The sequence below is a fragment of the Physeter macrocephalus genome, chromosome 10 (assembly GCF_002837175.3).
Source record: "Physeter macrocephalus isolate SW-GA chromosome 10, ASM283717v5, whole genome shotgun sequence".
In the NCBI taxonomy this organism is placed as follows: domain Eukaryota; kingdom Metazoa; phylum Chordata; class Mammalia; order Artiodactyla; family Physeteridae; genus Physeter; species Physeter macrocephalus.
The window spans coordinates 55,470,169-55,490,314 of NC_041223.1; the positions used below are offsets into that span (position 1 = coordinate 55,470,169).

Consider the following 20,146-nt stretch of genomic DNA (forward strand, 5'->3'; position numbering starts at 1 on the left):
GTAGTAAACAAGGAGGCCTCCACTTGAAGCGATGGTTAGAAGGACTGACTTGGTCAAGGGAAGCTGCTGTTGCCACAGTCCCTCAAAAACCTCACAACAGGTAAAAGATTATAACGAGTATCAAAATACCATTGAAAACAATCAAGTCACTACCTTTATACATTGCCCTCCCCTTCACTTCTCTGAATAGGCATCTAATTTACAATCAAAACATATGAATTAAAAACACTGAAATATCGGCACAGAAATTACACATTCATTGTCTTTTCTGGAGTTATGTATCCCAGATTCAAAAAAGCTTATGGCAGTCAGAGGCATATGGAGTTAAGGTACTGCCTTCAAAGGGGGTGGGGTGGGGGACACACTCTACAGATATCAAGAAAAAGAGGCAATCCCAAATTCGGGAGAACTGATGTCTTAAGAACCTTTAGTACCATAGGATTGGCAGCGCTGAGATCTGAAGTATCCTTTGGTTCACACAAAAGGTAACAGTCATGTTTTGTTTTGTTTTGTTTTTCCTAATGTAATATAAAGGGAATGGTATTTCAAAAAAACTCCAAGGGTTATTTTCAAAACCATCTAAAATGCTTTACCTGGGTTTTCAATTCTTAGGGATGTCCAATTCTGCGAGGGAGGCTGTGTGCTTACATCTCTATATACACATATATAAAGACAAACCCTCTTTATATATATGTCTACATTCTATACAAAATCCTCCTACACACACACACAGACTCAGGCTCTCTCCCTCTCACACATGCACATACAGATACAAAGAGCATCGCATCCTCTGAGTCACGTGACACATGACACCCTGCTCAAAGGTAATTTGCTTAGAGTGATTTGTCTGTTTAAAAAAATTCACAGTTCCTCAACAGTAGTTAAAAATCCCAGGTCAGCTGCTGTTTGTGAAATACTGTTCCCCTGTACTTGCATGAGGTAGACTTCCCAACCGGGGAGAGAAAACGATACGTTAAGAAAAAGGGTTATGTCTTTTTCCGTTTTTGAACGGAAGGCCCTTTTTTGCTTTGATCTTCTGGTGCTGCAGATGACTTTGTGGAGGAAGCTTCTGCAGGTGACGTGCCTGGCCACTCTGAGACCTCGGACCTCGTCTCCTGAGGAAACGGTGGTGACAGATAGCCGTGCCCCCCCACCACCTCTCGAGGGAACGCGGTGCACGGCTGGGGCTCTGCTTCCTGTCTTCCCTGAGAACCGGCGGGCGGCTGCACCACAGTTTTGTGAGGGCAGTTCGCCACCATGTGCGTGATGCTCTGACAGCAATGGCACTTCTTTGGCTGAGGAGGTAGACTACATTCCTTAGCATGATGATCAAGGCCACCACAGTTGTAGCATCTGCAACAAGAAAAATGAAAAGATCTTAAGAAGGCGCATGTCTCACAAAATAGGTCAGAAGTCGAAAATATACTAAAATACGCAGACCGTTAAAGAGATCAGCTTATTTTAATATGCCTTCTTAACAACAAACGTGTTGTATTAAACACAAAAGTCAATGAAAAACGAGAGTCCGAAAGCATGAAAGACTAATCACTTCCACATATAAATGACTGCTTTAGATTTGTTAGGTTATTGTAAAGGAAATTTGGTCCACTAGAGGGCAGCCACGTTCAACAAAAAACAACCAGCTAGCTTGGAAAAGGCAGTTAAAAAGCACAGCTGTTGACTAAAATGCAACACCAACTCGACCAGCAACTGGGAAAATTACAGACCAAATTAAATTTTATGAGTTTAACATTTCTTTGGGTGTTAATTATTTGGCTGTGGAAACCAGTTGAACTGGAAGAATTCTTTCCCATCGCACAAATTAGTGCAGTGAAATTTGATAAATAAGAAAGTCAGACATCTATGGTGAATGGTATTTGGGGAATTACCAAGTAATATTAGAACAAGATAGAAAAAGTGTCTGAATCAGAAGAATGCTGTAAAAGAAAGCTTCTTGATACTTAGATCAGATTAATAAAGGTTGCTGCTAATTCAGGGGTGGGAAAAACTTTCTTTTCTTTCTGTAAGAAGTTAGTTTTCCTTCAGGGTAAATTCCTCTAAATTGAAATAAATACAAATCCATCCTTAATTAATACCTGAACGCACACTGGGAGCACAGCTTGTACTATATGTTTGAAATTCTAACAGCTTCTAAAAGCTGAGAAATTATGTGGAAGCTACATTGCTCAATTTCAGTCAGATTTTCTTTCTTCTAAAATTTTATATTAAAAACAATAAAACAGGGATTCCCTGGTGGCGCAGTGGTTGAGAGTCCGCCTGCCGATGCAGGGGACACGGGTTCGTGCCCCAGTCCGGGAAGATCCCACATGCCGCGGAGCGGCTGGGCCCGTGAGCCATGGCCGCTGAGCCTGCGCGTCCGGAGCCTGTGCTCCGCAACGGGAGAGGCCACAACAGTGAGAGGCCCGCGTACCGCAAAAACAAACAAACAATAAAACACCATCAACTGGAGAGAATAAAATTTTATATTTATGAAGGTTTTTAATCTATTTGTTGAATACAAAATTTGCTTACTGATTTGTCTCCAAATGAAATGTTTTAAGGGCTTTCTATTTTAAATTTATTTTCCAAATACATTTATGACTCCATAATTCTCATTATGAAATTAACACAATAGGTCACGTTTTTAAAACATGATAGCAAAATAGGTGGTAACTGTGAGAATCAGCTTAAGATCATAATGACAAAATAGTTAATTGTAATCAATTAGATTTGTGTATGTGCGTGTGTGTGAGAGACTAGCAAGGTTAATAACTCATATTACCATATACTTCTAAGACAAGCTATTAATAACCTACTGGGAAGTATATGTAGGATACTTATGGTTATGTATTTTATCTTCTGAGATAAATTATAGAGTGAATTTTTATTTACTTGGCAAAACTAGGATAACTAACAGCCTGCTTCTCCAGTTATCAATATTACCTTGCAAATTTTAGAATAATGGATTCACAAGATGGGCTTTTATTCTTTGCAGTAATTAACAAGTATTTATGTCAGGAAAAAAGAAAGCATCATATTTTCAAAAGTTAATGGGAAAAACTAAAATCACTTTTTATGATTATTGTGTAATTACATATCTTAATAAGTTAATGAAACTATTACAATGCAGATTCAATGTTTTTTTAGCCATGTGTTCTAAGAGATAATTCAAAATTAAAGAATAAAAATTACTGACTAATGCTTGAAATTCAGGTCCCCAAAATACACTCAAAAATGGCATCTTTGAGAAGTATAAGCATATTACTTATAATAATGTTTTTCCACATAGTTCTCTTCTATAATGGAAAAGTGAATTCTTAAACTAAATTTGCCCATCTATAAAACAGCTTCTTTTGAATTAAACTCACTTCCTTGAGGATAACATTCACTCAGGAGCTCATTTTTGAAGACAGAGAAAATAGGTTAAAGGATTGAGTAATAGAGCCGCTCTCCCACGGACACATCAATTTCATCACTCACTGTTGTATGTGCACTGCTACCCAATTCAGGGAACCATTTGCCCACTCATTTACCAAGGGGCTGATGTCAGAATTCCATTTTTTCAAATGGGGTCTTCCATCATATTCTGTATGTGTATTTACCATTACATTACATTTGGGTTTTAAAAGTTACTTTTAAGGATACTATGGAATTTTGGCTTCCTTGCATTTTGATCTGCATAGTTAATTCACTCCCTTAGCTTTTCAGATTCATGCTATCATTAGGCCAGACTGCCTTCCACACTGAAAAGATTTGCATTCAGTGTATCTGTGCTTTGCCTTAAAGCCGAGGAATGATATGTATTCTCCTCTTCTATTTAAACATTCAATGCCAATCACGCTTACTAGAAGTGCAGGTCACACCCCATTATGAAACTCCTTCCTTCCCAAGGGACCGACAGGAAAATGGAACAGCTCACAAATAATATCACACCACATTCTCCATACAAAGCTCTGAACGGTACTAGGCTCCTTTGTTCACTCTCCACACCTCTCCAAATCAGCTTGCTTTTGTTAATTTGCATGAATTTTATGTTGTGACATGAGCATTAAAACAGGTCCCAGAAGTGATCAAATAAAATGAGAGGTGACACTACATAGAGAGAGAAACTCAGCTTTGTTTGTCTAAAAATGTAACAAAAAAATATAATGTACGCGCTTCTAAGTATTTTAAAGTGTTAATAAGAATATACATGGAAACTTAGATCATATTCTGAGGGGTTAGAGGGAGGCATTAAGGATAAGGATACAGTGATCTATAAACTTCTAAAGCGGAAGGAAATGCTGAAAGAACAGTAAGTAAAGCAGTATCAGTGAGAGAGAAGAGAGTGGGAAAAGTGCAAGCGATGGGGCAGGAAGGAGGGATGAATATAGGAGGAGTATAATAAAATCCCTGGAAAAGAGAGATGAGAGAAAGGATCAGTAAAATTTCAAATGGGAGGCCAGAGGGGTAAAGAAAAGTCACAGATCAGAAAGTGTTTCAGAAACTAATCTGGAGAAACGATAACCAACTCTTTGAAGAGATTACTTAGCTCCGATACAGTCCAACTAAAATCCAGAAAAAATACTAATGACATTCATCAAGGCTACAGTTTTCGATTTTACTCTGTCTGAACACTTGTTATCTAATTCAATTGTGTGTCATTCAGCCCAAGACCTGGGAGTGCTGGATCCCAGTCTGAACGTGGGAGGGAGGGGGATGGGCAGAAATGCCATCACAGACCCCAAGAGAGCAGGAGACCACAGGATCCAGAGTGGTGGAAGCAATGTGCCCACCCTGTACCTCCTGAGGGTAAGAGAGACAGATTCTTAGGCCAACCTTCCAGAAGGCCTCATTTTATTCTGAAAGCTTCCAAACAATCTAAATTCACAACTGGGTATATAGCTTATTCACTCCACAGGATCTGCCCCAAAATACCAAGAGGAGAGGTGGAAAATGTTGATGAACCACAGAGCTAGAAACAGTAACAGTGCACACATTTTCTGACCTCTATCAAAGCAACCCATTCTTTATGCAAATTTGTTTCTTTTATTATTCTTATATCCAAACTCCTAAGACTGTAAGCCAATTAAACAATAAAAACATTTTAATAATGTTAACTTTCATATATTTTACCTAAGTACAATGGTAAAAATAGAGTTTTCAAAAATATTGGTTAGTGGTGATTTATGTTTATTAAAAAGGGTTCTTGGGCTTCCCTGGTGGCGCAGTGGTTGAGAGTCCGCCTGCCGATGCAGAGGACACGGGTTCGTGCCCCGGTCCGGGAAGATCCCACATGCCGCGGAGCGGCTGGGCCCGTGAGCCATGGCCGCTGAGCCTGTGCGTCCAGAGCCTGTGCTCCGCGACGGGAGAGGCCACAACAGTGAGAGGCCCGCGTACCGCAAAAAAAAAAAAAGGGTTCTTATGGAACAAATACATATTTAACACCAGAAAAAAATTTTTAACACCTGAAAATCTTTCATGTGTATCTTTTGAAATACAAAAGCCAGTATCCCCCCTCAATTACCTTAACTCATGCTAAAAATAATCTATCCACAGCAGGGTTGAACACACTGTTAACAGAATTAAAATGATAATAACAGGAATAATACTGAGGTTCAATTTATTAAGAGTTTACCATATTCCAGACTGTGCAAAAGGTATTTATTTTATTTTTATTTTTTGGCTGCGTTGGGTCTTTGTTGTGGCACGTGGGATCTTCGTTGAGGTGTGCAGGTTTTCTCTCTCTTGTTGAGGCACGCGAGCTCTGCAGTTGTGGTGCGCGGGCTTAGTTGCCCCACGGCATGTGGGATCTTAGTTCCCTGACCCAGGGATCGTCCGCTGCATTGGAAGGAGGGTTCTTTAGCACTGGACCACCAGGGAAGTCCCTAAAGGTTTTTAATATGTAATATAAAATTGACTCCTCCCCCAAATCCTATGAAGTAGGTACTAAATATCAACGTTGTGTTGATGAGAAAATTAAGACTCAAGAGAGTATACAGAGAAGGAAATCTGAATTGAAAAAAATAAATTTCACTTGCATTTTCATTATATAAAAACATTATACCCAACGATACTGACGTAAACTTTATTATGTAAAAGTCTAAAACCATATAAGGGTCCTGAATTTAAAACAGCAACAAACACACAGATTTGAAGCAGATTTTTCTTGAGACTTGGGTTACTATTCTGTCACTATGGTGTGGGGAAGTGAGCTTCTCTCTTTGAGCTGTTCCATCTAAAGGCTGTAACTAGTCCAGGTCAGACTTTTCACTGCCAAAGCCCAGTTTTTTTCCCCTACCCCTCTTGTACTTTCTATGTTGAAAGTTTTTGTCTAAAAAAAAAAAAAAAATCAGTAAATGATTTTTCCATTTTCCTTAATCATAAGTTTAAGACCATAAATTGGAACTTCAGGTTGATATGCTATAATCAGAGCTATCAAACTGACTCAATGAAATTCCAGCCAAAATAAAGAAAATAAATTCCAGTCATTGTGGTTATTAGCCCATGAAGCCACACTGTGAGGTGAACAATTTATTGAGGCCTTGAAATAAATACTGCAGTGAGATTCTATTGGCTGGAGCAAATGTAAATTGCTCTTAGAGGGAAATTTGACAGCACATTTCAAAATATTAATATGCATACTCTCTGAGCCAGCAACTCTAATGCTAGGAATTTGCCCTACAGGAATATTCACTGATAAGCATAATGATTTGTGTACTAAAATATTAACTAGAGTATTATCCATATTGGTAAAAAATAGAAAAATTAAATGGTAATAATACCACCAACAATAATAAATACTTATAGTCAAAACCAGGTAGTCTGGCTACAGAGTTTTTGCTCTTTACCACTGAGCTACAAATATGTGAAAATGAAAAAGGAAATTAAAGCCCACATATACTGAGAAACACTCTACAGATATTGAAAGGAATGAAGTAAAAGAATATTTAAAAAAATAAGGTAGATCTATATGTATTGACATGGAAAGATCTCCAAGACAAATTAAGTGAAAAAAGCAAACCACAGAATAATAAACAAAAGATGGTATAATCTCATTTATGTTTCAAAAACACTGTATATGATTATAAGTAAATATGCATTTTTAAATGCATGGAAAACCACTGGAAGGATAAACAGTACATTAACAGTGGTTACATATGGAGAGAATACAGGTAAAGGTGAAGGTGAACTTTCACTTTTACTCCATAAATTCTTGTATAGTTTCTTTTTTAAATAACCAGAAAATTTATAGATTATTTATGTAATTGAAAAAGGAAAAAGAGCAATTATAAAGCTGCATTTCCATTTTATAATTTGACCTTCATTATTATTGTTAGTCATCTAAAAGTTAACCTGTACATCAGCAATTCTAGAATCATCTTGGAAGCTTTTTAAAAAACACTTATGCCTGGGCCCTACTCTAGACCATTAAATCAGAATCTTTGAGGGCAGACCCCCAGGCATCAGTACTTTTTAAAAAGCTTCCCAGATGATAGTGAGCAGCTACTTGAGAACCACAGCTGTCTACAAACCTGAGTTTACCACCGACAACCTTAACCAAGAGAGAGCACTCTGTAATCCCAACCACAAGGAATGTGGTTCAAAACAGAATACTGAATACTCCCCAAACACTGTTTCAACAGTTCACTGATGCCTTGAAAGGAAGGAGGAAGGAAAAAGGAAGGAAGGAAGGAAGGGAGAGAGGGAGGAAAAAGGTGTGTATAGACAGATCTTGTTTCTTTACTGCAAACTAAAAATGATTCCCTGAAACTTCTAGCTGTAAGCACAAAAGCCCACAACTTTTTACCATCACTGATTCCTGCTTATTTTGGAAGGAAAACATTGCAAAAATCTACTGAGTTTAGCTTCACAAGTAGTTTCTCTGTTTCTGAGGTTATTACTCAGTTCTTAGTTCATCAATCAAGGATGGGTTCAATGGGGAGGCACCCATGTCATCAAAACGGGTGATAATTTACAACTCTTGAATCAATTGCTCCATTCTCTAAACTTCACCATCATTACCAATTACCATTTATTGATTTCCCATAATAACTCTTTTAATTCTCCATCTTCTGTTGCCTCCATCTACAGTAATTCTCAAAACCATATAAACTTATTTCCTATAGAGATACTCCTGCAAACATTTCTAATGGCCAAATTCTTTTGGCTATTACATACAAATGAATATAAACATAATAAAAAGATCTCTGCTTTTTATAAAATCTGTTAGCCATGGAATTTTTAAAACCTCTAATATTTAAACTACACTTCACCTAAAACAGCACCATTGATAAAGTTACTACTGCCCACTCTGTTTTTTAAACTAAGAGAAAAATAAAGTGCATAATGGATGGTTTAAAATCTGCTTATTCGTTAGACCATCCTAAGGATTGGTTTTCAATATTATTTTTAAAAAGCAAAATTTAGTCAGTATAACTGTCATTCAGTTCTTTCTGGTGAATAAATGCTAGATGTTTGGATGGCTCTCTATGGCCTAGTGTTAGTCATAGTAAGCAAGGGTCAGTCTGATGTGGATGGAACTAATGTGAACTCAGAACTCTAAGCTGCTGGCAGAGGAAATGAATACTCTGTGCCTCCTCCAAACCTCAGTGCTCAGACCATTTACTAAACTGATATGGGGTTTGCACTGAGTTCAAAGGGTATTTTTTACTTACCAACTACTAACCTCTTTTACCATCCGGTTTTATGATGTGCAATTACCTAGATATCTTGCCTATCAGTGGGGATTCAACTGCTTATAATACCCATGCAATCATTTTCATAAACTCAAATGAAAAACAGAAAAAAAACCACTTAAGAATATCTACAATGAGTACAACTTTGTACTAGATACTAATAAAATGTATGTGCATAGTTGGCTGGATGGTAATATATACATACATATGTGTATATATATGTATATAAAATCTTGTTTGATGTCTTTGCCTGACTGCTTTTTGGATTGTCTTATGTTTATTAGCTTTTGGACACTCTCTCTGATTAATGCCACGGTCTGTCATCTGTATCATAACACCAGCTAAAAATGCCCCACAGTATCTTGACAACCAGCTAAAATATAGTAATAGTTCTATTCACAAACCTTTCATCATCTTATAAAAACAAGAAGATAAGATGGAAAAATGTGGGGGACAGATGTGATGAATGGTGGTGCAGGGTCAAGAGAAGTAGGGATGGAACATATAACAGTTTTAAAAGAGTAGAGGACATGAAAGGGAGAGAAATCACTGGGGGAACTGGGGAAAAGGGAGCCTTTTTCATGTAAGGGCCCTTCCACCACACGGAAGGCATCAGGCATTTTTGTATTTCATTTCATTATGTTTAAAAATAGAGTCAGAAAATAAACTGGGAGATGCCAGGGGCCTGGGAGTCGGGGGTGGGTAGGGGAATGGGGAGTTAGTGTTTAAAGGGTCTTAGAGTTTCAGTTTAGGAAGGTGAAACACTTGGGAGATGGATGATGGTGAGAGTTGCACAACAACGTGAATGTACTTAGTGCCACTGAACTGTATAGTTAAATATGGTTAGAAAAATATGTTTCATATTATGTGACTTTTACCACAATAAAAAAAACATTAAAAAGAAATTACTTGTAGGTTATTCAGCAATTCCACAGAACAATAATCGTTTGCTGAGAATTTGCTACTTTGTACCACAACTTGAGAAGGAGTATAATAATGAATTCTAGGTCATAAATTAAATCTGTATTTGAAATAGAAATGTTATCTCTCTTTTAGGTGACAAACGACATCCCACACAGGTAATCCCTTCTGGCTAATGGAAAAGTTGAAAAAACAAGGAGAAAGATGGACTCAAATACAGATAACTTAATGCTTTCCAATTTCCTGGGAGTAAAAGCAGTTTGTTATAAAATAGGACCCAATCTTACATGCAGTGGGCACTCTGCCAGCACGGCATGCATGATCCCAACACAGTTAGGGAGGAGTGTCCAGGTCAGGACAACACACACACACAGACACACACAAAAGCCACATGTATTTTTGAAATGGTAGTGTTACAACTATCCAAACTGCTGGTTTAAATTCATTCTTGCTGGAACCAAGGTCAATTTATCTACCATATTTGATCACATTGGCCTTTAAGGTATAGTGTTTTTAGAAGGTTAGTGCAGGTATTAAATATGAAGGAAAGACATTCAAAATTTAACTTATCTTGAGATGGTTGAAATTAGGTATTTACTTAGATGGAAGAATCAGATTATAATAATCTGATTACAGCAATCTGGAAATGTTGGTTCATTTATCTGTCACAGCAGCCTTGCTGAAAACATAAAACCCCAGGGCTGCTTGGTTTCCACCACACCATTGCACATTCACCAGTGTCACAGGTGTGACATCTGCTGTAAATAAGCACTGGTTTGGCCTGAAGAAGGACAATTCCACTACTGCTTTTGTGTCAACTTTTATAAATGTTTTTTCTTGCTCATCACATGATTTCTTTTAGGCTCTGGCTCAGGAAACCAGCCTATTTTGATGGTTGACATTATTTCACAAATCATTCTAAAGTGATCTTTCTCTTTATGTTGTACATTGAATTTTTTCATTATTAAACATTTGGTCAGAGGCACAAGAAATTTTAAAAGACAAATTTCATTATGATTACTTGATAGGTGAAACAGTAATTTGTAACTAGAGAAGTAGATGTAAGCATCAAAACAATATATGAGAAAATTTAAACACATGGTAAAAATACTTAAGGGTTAAAAAACCTTAGGTATTCAAATGAGGACTGCAAAATTAAACAGTGACTCCCTCATATTTTGTTACACACACCTCCTCTATTAAAGCATAGAAGGAAGAGACAGCATGAGAAATTTCAAAGGAAAGAATGATGTATAGAGGTCAAGAATCAATTTTAGTGGCATGACTGATGAACTGCACAGAGGAAGGTTAGATAACAGTTCCAGATTTATGCTGGTTATTTGCAAGCTGGAAGCAAAAAGAGGGCTGGATTAAAGATGCAATCCTGGGGCTTCCCTGGTGGTTCAGTGGTTAAGAATCTGCCTCTCAATGCAGGAGACATGGGTTAGAGCCCTGGTCTGGGAAGATTCCACATGCCCCGGAGCAACTAAGCCCGTGCACCACAACTACTGAGCCTATGCTCTAGAGCCCGTGAGCCACAACTACTGCGCCCTCATGCCACAACTACTGAAGCTCGCACTCCTAGAGCCCATGCTCTGCAACAAGAGAAGCCACCGCAATGAGAAGCCTGTGCACCGCAACGAAGAGAAGCCCCCACTCGCTGCAACTAGAGAAAGCCCACGCGTGGCAATGAAGACCCAATGCAGCCAAAAATAAAAAATAAGAAAAAAGATACAATCCTAGTTTTAGCCAAATGAGTTATTGTTGTTGTTGTTATTTAGCCAAATTGGTTATTTAAAGCTTTGACGTTACCATGGCTTAATTACCTCTGATGCCAGTAATAATGCTGGTAGCATTTGAGTTTCTATGAAGATAGTGTTAAAACAACTCCCTACTGTTGTATTAGTGAATTAATATTTTTACTATTAACACTGAATTGTTGCTATATTCCTGAATTAAGAAGAACTATGTGTAAAACTTTCCACTTTGACAATGTTTATATGAGTAGCATTAAAATACATTTATAGAGGACCTGCCGTCCTAGAGCATGTTGCTTGGTGTGATCTACCCAAAACGTACCCTCAGGATTAATTCATGTGCAAGATACAAAAGAAGACTGTGCCAAACCATCTCTATCTCTACAGCTACTCAGGAATCAGAAGGAGTTAAAACTATTCTGCTGAAATCACCAAGGAAAGGCTTCTAACAATCGATAAGTTTGATCTCCCATTCCAGCACCAGCTACTGCTGAGGAAAATGATGAAGTACAGATGAGATGTAAATGACCTCTGTTCACCTCCCCCTCTAGCCCAACTGGTCTTCCTGTGACTGGATATATATTGCTCTTTGCCAAGAATCAGCAGTTCTTAAATTGTTTACCATGTACATATATAGGTAGGTAGGTGAAAGCTGAACAAGGAAAATTGCTATGTTCAGATAACCTCTATAAACTGTGATATTATCTCCTCTCTGTGTAGGTCTCATCTTGAAAATTAAAGCCATGTCAGGTATTCTTGGCCTCATGGCTACTTCTTTTTTTCCCTCCTTACTGGTTGCAGTTGGCCTTCACATCATCCCAGCTTTTCATAGACTAAAGACTGATGGTCAAGCTGCTAAGGCATCCTTGCAGATCTTTCCTCTCATCACTGATTCCTTAAGGAATTTTGTTTCCCTACTTGAACATTTTAAGGCTGTGACTCTGTGAACACACAGCCACTAGTATAAAAAGAGACAGCTGTGGAGCCAAGGATGGAGGTAAAAACTGAAGGTAGGTATGAGAAGAGCAGATAGGTCCTTGGACGGAGCCAAGCCATGTCCAAATACTCTTAATAAGCGAAAACCATTAGGACTAGATTCTACACATTAACAAATTTATGTGTGCATATTCTATAAGCCAAACTATGGCTTGCCTTGAATACAATTCCTTTAGCATTTGAACAATGGAGTTTTCATTTCCTTTGGTCATCCTTTAAATTTGGCTGGTAAAGTTTACATGAAGAATTTGGTTTTCTCTCAGTGGGACAAAAGAAACAAAGCCACTAAAGAATTTTTCTGTGTTTCTCTAACAAAAAAAAAATTTTTTTTTTTTTTTTTTTTTTTTTTGGCTATGCTGCGCGGCTTGCAGGCTCTCAGTTCCCCAGCCAGGGATTGAACCCAGGCCACAGCAGTGAAAGCCCAGAATCCTAACCACTAGGCCACCAGGGAACTCCCTAACAAAAAAATTCTTGACAAATATCCTGGTAGGTGTAGTGAAAGGAGGTAACCTTCTTTGGATGATACTTGATCTTGAAACTCTAAAAATGTACGTATTTCAGAAAACAAAGAAACATTTAAAAATATGAGAGCTACAAGTGGCAAAGTGTTATTTATCACACTGAGTGTGAAGTTCTCTTTATATGTTTTATGTTTATAATTTAATTGAATACAACATATGTGTAAGGAGAAAGTTGTGCTTCCCTGGAAAACTGTATTGCCTAGACCTAGCATTCACAATTATGGATTATCTGATTCTGATTGTATGGGAGTTTCCTTACAGCTCTTTAAATCGCAGATAATTGCAAAGTTATTCTTGCCCATAGAGTAGCAAATTCTGCCCTGTCAGGTTCAATTTACTTCCCTTTCCCATGTGGAAAAAGCTACTGTTGCTTCCATTTGCATAATTTCAATATTCCTCAACTACAAATGTGTCTGTTCTTTGGATTCTCCTTTGAAAAGGTTGTAACATCTGCTTGTTTCCCTCATTTGAGTTAAATAAAATCTTTTACACTTGCTCATTTTATATCTGTATGAGAGTCATGATGTTACCTTTTTTGAAAACTGTCCTATAATTCTCATACAATAAATCTATCCCAGAGAAGCCACTGCATGAGATGCAAAGATCATTATGACATTATGATGACCTCGTTCTTTAAGCACATAAAATCTAGAAAAGAGATCAGATAAATGCACAACTAACTTTAATTCTCAGGGTTACTGGACCCAATTTACGGTTTTGTGTTTATTCTCAGTGATCTTATTTTTCTTATACCTTGAAACACTTCGCTCTTTCATAATCCTGGGAATTATATCCAACTATGCTAAGGAGCTGAAAATAATATGAAAATTTAATTTTTTCCACAGAAGACATACAAATGGCCAACAGATACATGAAAAGGTGCTAATCACTAATCATCAGGGAAATGTAAATGAAAACCACAATGAGATATCACCTTACACCTATCAGAATGGCTGTCATCCAAAAGACAAGGGATAACAAGTATTGATGAGGACGTGAAGAAAAGAGAACCCTCGTGCACTACTGGTGGGAATATATATTGGTGCAGCCACTGTGGAAAACAGTACGGAGAGTCTTCAAAAATTAAAAATAGAAATACCATAGGATCCAGCAATTCCACTTTTGGGTATAGACCCAAGGGAAATGAAATCCTTATCTTGAAAAGATATCTGCACCCCCATGTTCACTGTAACATTATTTAAAATAGCCAAGACACAGAAACAACCTAAGTGTTCATCAATGGATGAATGGATAAAGATAATGTGGCATTTTTATATACACAGTGGAATATTATTCAGCCATAAGAAAGAATGGAATCCTGCCATTTGCAACAACATGGATGAACCTCAGAGGCATTATGCTGAGTGTAAAAAGTCAGACACTGAAAGACAAATACTTATATGTTGAATCTAAAAAAAAAGTCGACCTCGTAGAAAGAGAGAATAGAAAAGTGGTTGCCAGGGGTTGGAGGGTGGGAGAAATAGGGAGAGGCTGGTAAAAGTATACAAACTCTCAAGCTGTAAGATGAATAAGGTCTGAGGATCTAATGTATAACATGGTGACTACAGATGATAATATTGTACTGTATAATTGAAACTTGCCAAGAGAGTAGAACTTAAATGTTCTTACCAAAAAAAAGAAAAAGATGTGAGGTGATGGACGTATTAATTAACTAGATGGGAGGAATTCTTTTGCAGTGTATACGTATATCAAAGCATCACAATGTACACTTTAAAAATCTTACAATTTTACCTGTTGACTATACTTCAATAAAGCTGGGGTGGGGAGGGGGCTTAGAATATTTCCCTTACAGAACTTCAGGCCACCTTAATGCTTTTTCTCTTCTCTCATATTTTATATAACTTTCCTACTTCCCAATGCACTATGCTGGAAACTTGTTGAAACAAAGGTCAGGAAACTTCAGCACTTGTTTTTAGCTCTACTACTAACTCTCCATCTCACTTGCAAGATGGTGCTAAGACTTGAATTCTCTTGACTGTCTCCCAATTTAAACTGCCTATGATCTTGGTATCTCTCTACCCTCACAACTCAGCCTGATTTTATGACTTTATCTGAGAAATATTTGCCAGCCCCATAGTGGGCAATGCGAGGTAGAAGAGACCCAAATTTATCTAGAGTTGGGGTTGGAAAGGTGGATGGTGGGAAGGGACAAAAGGATGAGGAGGACAAGTTTTCTCATAAAAGCATTATTGAAATGAGTTGGTCCAAGATGGGAGGAGAGGCACCTGAGACCAGAAGCAACTCAGAAAAAAAAAACAAGGGGCTGGGGGGTGGGGAGGGGAGGATTTTAATACCTAGATGCAATAGTCTCGATCTTCTCTAATTTTATAACCCTAAATATCAGTTATGCTACATGTTCATTTGGAATTGAGATTATATAAATCATTACTCAATTGCCTCATGCAATCCTGGTGTTCAAAAACTGTTTGCAGAGGACTTAACCTGCTTAACATTATTTTGATCTGCCTCCAGAGTAATCTATTAATTATACAATTAAATAATTTTCTGATAACTGGCAAATAACCATATTGAATTTAAGGCTTTCACAGAAAAAAAAAAGAAAATTTAAAAATGATGTGATCAAAAAAAAAATGATGTGATTATCTAGAGGGATGATAAAATAGTGAAATAAATCATCGTTATTTCATCATCCTTGTTACTGCATTGCCCAAAGTTTCGTCTGATCTTTCCAGAAGGTATAAAAGACATCAGGAGTCAGGACTTCTGTTGTCTTTTTCTTTTTAACTCTTCATTGAACACAGTTGAGAATTCAGAAATTTTCATTTTCTGTCCATAACAGCAAAGAGAAGAAAATGATAGAAGATATTTCACAATTGTTAGATGAAAAAGAACACAAATACAAAGACAGACAGTAATACTCCAGACTCTAATGATGATGATGAAATTAATCATATAAGCTAAATCTCAGATTATGAGTCTTCACATAATATATCCTAGAAATATATTTTATCAAACTCAAGAATCAATGAGTGGACAATATATTTCTATGGACAAAAAGGAAATCTGTTATTCAGTTAGTCCTTCAAGGAGAATGCCATCATGCAGTATTTTTTTTTGACAACATATGTTTACTAAAAAGGACATGTAACAGGATGCTTTCACCTTTTATCAAGCTTGTGCTAGGGAATTTACTTGATATGGTTCATAAGTAGATAAATGCTGAAGGCACTGACTGAAAGGAGATAAACAGCACAGAAATGAAAAAGCTCATTCAATTGATCATTCTAATCAATATCTAAAATGAAAATATTTTGTTGCTACTGACGAGGAAAATGACTACCCTCTCTTCAACAAAATTACGAGCCATAAAAGTTTTCAAAGCACTGTATTTTGATGATAGAAGTGCAAGAAAAACCAGAGTTAATAAAAAGCTGGACTCTTAGAAATATATTTGAAATCTAGATCATTATTTATAAGATGGCTATGTTCCCAGCTCAGCTACGAGCAATTACTTTCAAAGGATATTGCCAATTTTGGATGTGTATATCTTTTTTTTTTTTAAACAAGGGTTTTTATTTTTGCCAGTCTGACAGGTGAAAAAGAATACTTTTTTTGGATGTGTATATCTTCACATAAGAAAAATATGGAATAATATTTGGGTTTGTTACATTTAAATTCTTATTAATTTCTAATCCAGTTGTTTTTCACAACATCCTTTTATTTTTATATCCGTAAACTACCTGTAAAATGATTTTTAAAATATGTTTTACAAGAGTCCACTAAACTCAGATAGTAACTGGTGATGACTATTCTTCCTGGTATATTGGCAGCTAATAAAACATAGAGTTTGACAAATGGTGTAAGAGAAAGAAAGTGTTAACATCTTTTCAAGAGAAGACGTGGTCACAGTTATTGGGAGCAACAGGAATGGTTTTGTAAAGGAGTTGACCTGGCTACAACAAGCTAGTTAAAGGATATTTAAAATGAGTAAGATTTGTTTAGATAGAAGAGAAAACATGCCATTTGAATATATGGCATGAATAAGAAAACAAAAGTGGAAAACTGGAGGATATGTCTAGGAAGGCAATTAATTAGCTAGCTTGCAGAAGCAAATGGAGGGTATCCCTGGTGGCACAGTGGTAGTGGTTAAGAGTCCGCCTGCCAGTGTAGAAGACTCAGGTTTGAGCCCTGGTCCAGGAGGATCCCACAAGCCACAGAGCAACTGAGCCAGTGTGCCAGAGCCCGTGAGCCACAACTACTGAGCCCATGTGCTACAACTACTGAGGCCCGCATGCCTAGAGCCCGTGCTCCGCAACAACAGAAGCCACCGCAACGAGAAGTGCACTGAAGAGTAGCCCCCGCTTGCTGCAACTAGAGAAAGCCCACGCGCAGCAATGAAGACCCAATGCAGCCAAAAATAAATAAATAAAATAAACTTATTTTAAAAAAAGCAAATGGAAACCAAGATTACTAAGCAGAATATTAAATATATTTTATAGTTTAATATTTTATTAATCTTTCATCTTAGAGTTGCAAAAAATTGAGTTTCAAAGATGACACATGCATTGCTCATGACCACAAACCTAATAATGGATAGCCCAGGATTTCACCTTATAACTCCAGTGATGCACTATAAATCACTTTATCTCTATGGGTTTCCTCATCCATAAGTTTCATCACTCAGGAATCCTTTTTAAAGATAATGATTCTCACTTCACATGGTTGCTGTTGGTCTCAAGTGAAATAAATATTTTAAAATGCTTTGCAAACTACAAAGCTCTTTATAAATGGTAGGTACAATTTCTTTCCCTACCCCTAATCTTAGATATTATATTCCTGAAGCACTTCCACTCCACTGGTGGTGAGATAATTAATGGTAGAAGAATTGAAGTTCTCATGAATTACAGTGGGAGAAAACAAAAATAAATAACAGGAAAAGCTTAAAATATCTTTCCATTTTCAAGAATAGTAAAGAAAACAAACTAAATAGCCTAATAATGATATATTGCTTATCTTATGAATGCTCTATAATTAATTTGCATTTACCATTCCTCGTCCACTGGGATTTTCTTTACCATCTCCTACTCTGCATTTTGATGAGTAAACTAATTTGCTTTGTTGCAGATGCCAAGCATTTTTTCTTATATGTAGGTAACTGTTGAAATGTTCAGTATTTTTCTGATTTATAACTTGGAGTCCCTAAAAATCAAATCTAGAGTAACTTTGTTTTAATAAATTCTATCAGAAAATTCTGTAGATGAAGAAAATTATAAAGACACTAATCTGTATATAATACAGCTTTATGTATGGGAAATTTGCTCACTATTCCTATATTTTAGAAACTACTCTTTCATCTAGCTCTTAGGACACTCTTTATATTGCTTTTCTTTCTACCTTTCTGACATTATTTTCCTATCTTATTCTCAGTATCTTCCTGGATTCACCAAAATCTAAACGTAAGCTTATCTATCATCTCTCCTTTGAAAAACTCATCCATTTCCTTAAACAAACTTTTATTTATGCTGATCACTCACAAATTATTCCCACTTTGATGTTTTTCTGTAATCTCAAACTCAATTCATCTCTTCAAGGCCATTTTGACCCCTTGTTTCCAGATGTCTTCCAATACTGATTAATTTTCCTGTAAGTTCCATCATTCATCATTGCGTTCATAGTGTCTATTGTTATATTACTTGGATGGCTCAAAGAAAAGGAAAAGGTACTACGAAAATCTTCACTATTTTTTTTGTCTTTTAAAAGCAAAATGGAAACATAAAGCTTACTCTTGGGTCAACTTTCCTAAACCTGTAAACGGTTTCTCAGCATCTTGTCCACTTGGGGATAGTTTCCTGGTCTCTGTCTTGATGCCATGCCAAAGATTGGTCATTCTTATACTCCAGGTACATCTATCAACCCACTTGGTCCACTCAATTACCAACCAGTGATGACCATGTTAGTATTATCTTAGATAATATAAATGAAACAAAAATTTATTAAATTAGTCACCATGTATTACTTTTTAATAGTGTAATAAAAAATAAAAACAGTGAAAAGGAAAATTACTATGAGCTGCTGGAACCTGAAGGTGGAAAAGAGAGAATTTAGTACCAAAAGGGCATCATCATGAAAGTGGGTGAGGTACAGAGTGACTAATGTCAAAAAGAAATAAAGGCATGCCTTCCCACCTACCATACTTTTTGTACTGACATCACTGTCCTGTATTCTAGACAATATTGCAGATTAACAGGCACCCACTAGGCCTTCATACAACCCTATGGCAACAGCCTCATCTCCTGGGCAAAAACTACCAAATTCAGCTCAATTTCCCTTTATCTAGTCATCTTTTGACAAGTCTTTCAGACTTTTGACTAAGCTTCAGTATTCACTATATAAGGAGTTTTCAAAGACATTGTAATGGGAGAACTAAAAGTTAACTGCATGTTGATGTGCATCCTTGGAGACACAGCTAGTCTGAAACTTGAGGCGATGCTAAGGTTGAAGTCACAGATTTGGGGGATATCATTGAAAGGACAGATAGTAGTTAAAGCCATGGGACAAAGGTCAACCAGCAAAATGTGAAGAGTGAGAAGAGACCTGCAGACAAAGTTTTCAGAAATACTTCTCTTTAATAATTTTCAGGTGGAAGAACCAGTGAGGTGTATAAGAAGGAACAGTCAGAGGGGTAGTAGCGTTGACTGAAACAACATTGCACAACCTAAAAGTTGAGAGTTATGTGCAATTTTTTTCAGTCAACAGTAGGAAGGCAAAAAAGAGGGGTTTCCCCAGTTAAAAAAGAAAATACAGTTTTGTAGTGGAGAAAGTGGCTAATAAGATGAGGTATTGGGGCTTCCCTGGTGGCGCAGTGGTTGAGAGTCCACCTGCCGATGCAGGGGACACGGGTTCGTGCCCTGGTCCGGGAAGATCCCACATGCCGCGGAGCGGCTGGGCCCGTGAGACACGGCCGCTGAGCCTGCGCGTCCAGAGCCTGTGGCCCGCAACGGGAGAGGCCACAGCAGTAAGAGGCCCGCGTCGCAAAAAAAAAAAAAAAAAAAAAAAAGATGAGGTATTAAAATAGGTTGATGGATTTAGCAAGCAAGCGGTAGTAAGAAGCCTCAGATAGAACATACAATGAATACAAAAGGATTAAGGAGCTAAAATTGAACTGCAGTGCCAGTATCACACTTAACTTCCTCAGAGTTAAACATGCATATCTTAGGAAAAAGGAGTCCCTCAGAGAGCAGAGAATAAGCCCCTTACAAAGCTGTATAATATACATTTTTTTGAAAATCAC

The 20,146-nt window shown here is 37.2% G+C and overlaps 1 protein-coding gene across 1 annotated transcript in view; it reads right to left on the reverse strand.

The window, feature by feature from the left end:
- Positions 1-816: 816 nt before the first annotated feature.
- The window catches only part of LIN28B (lin-28 homolog B), a 117,518-nt gene continuing 98,188 nt past the window's right edge, over positions 817-20,146 (reverse strand). The window contains exon 5 of the mRNA XM_007110799.1: positions 817-1,353. Coding sequence (XP_007110861.1) covers positions 987-1,353 — 367 coding nt within the window. The 3' untranslated portion in view covers positions 817-986. The remainder of the gene's footprint in view (positions 1,354-20,146) is intronic.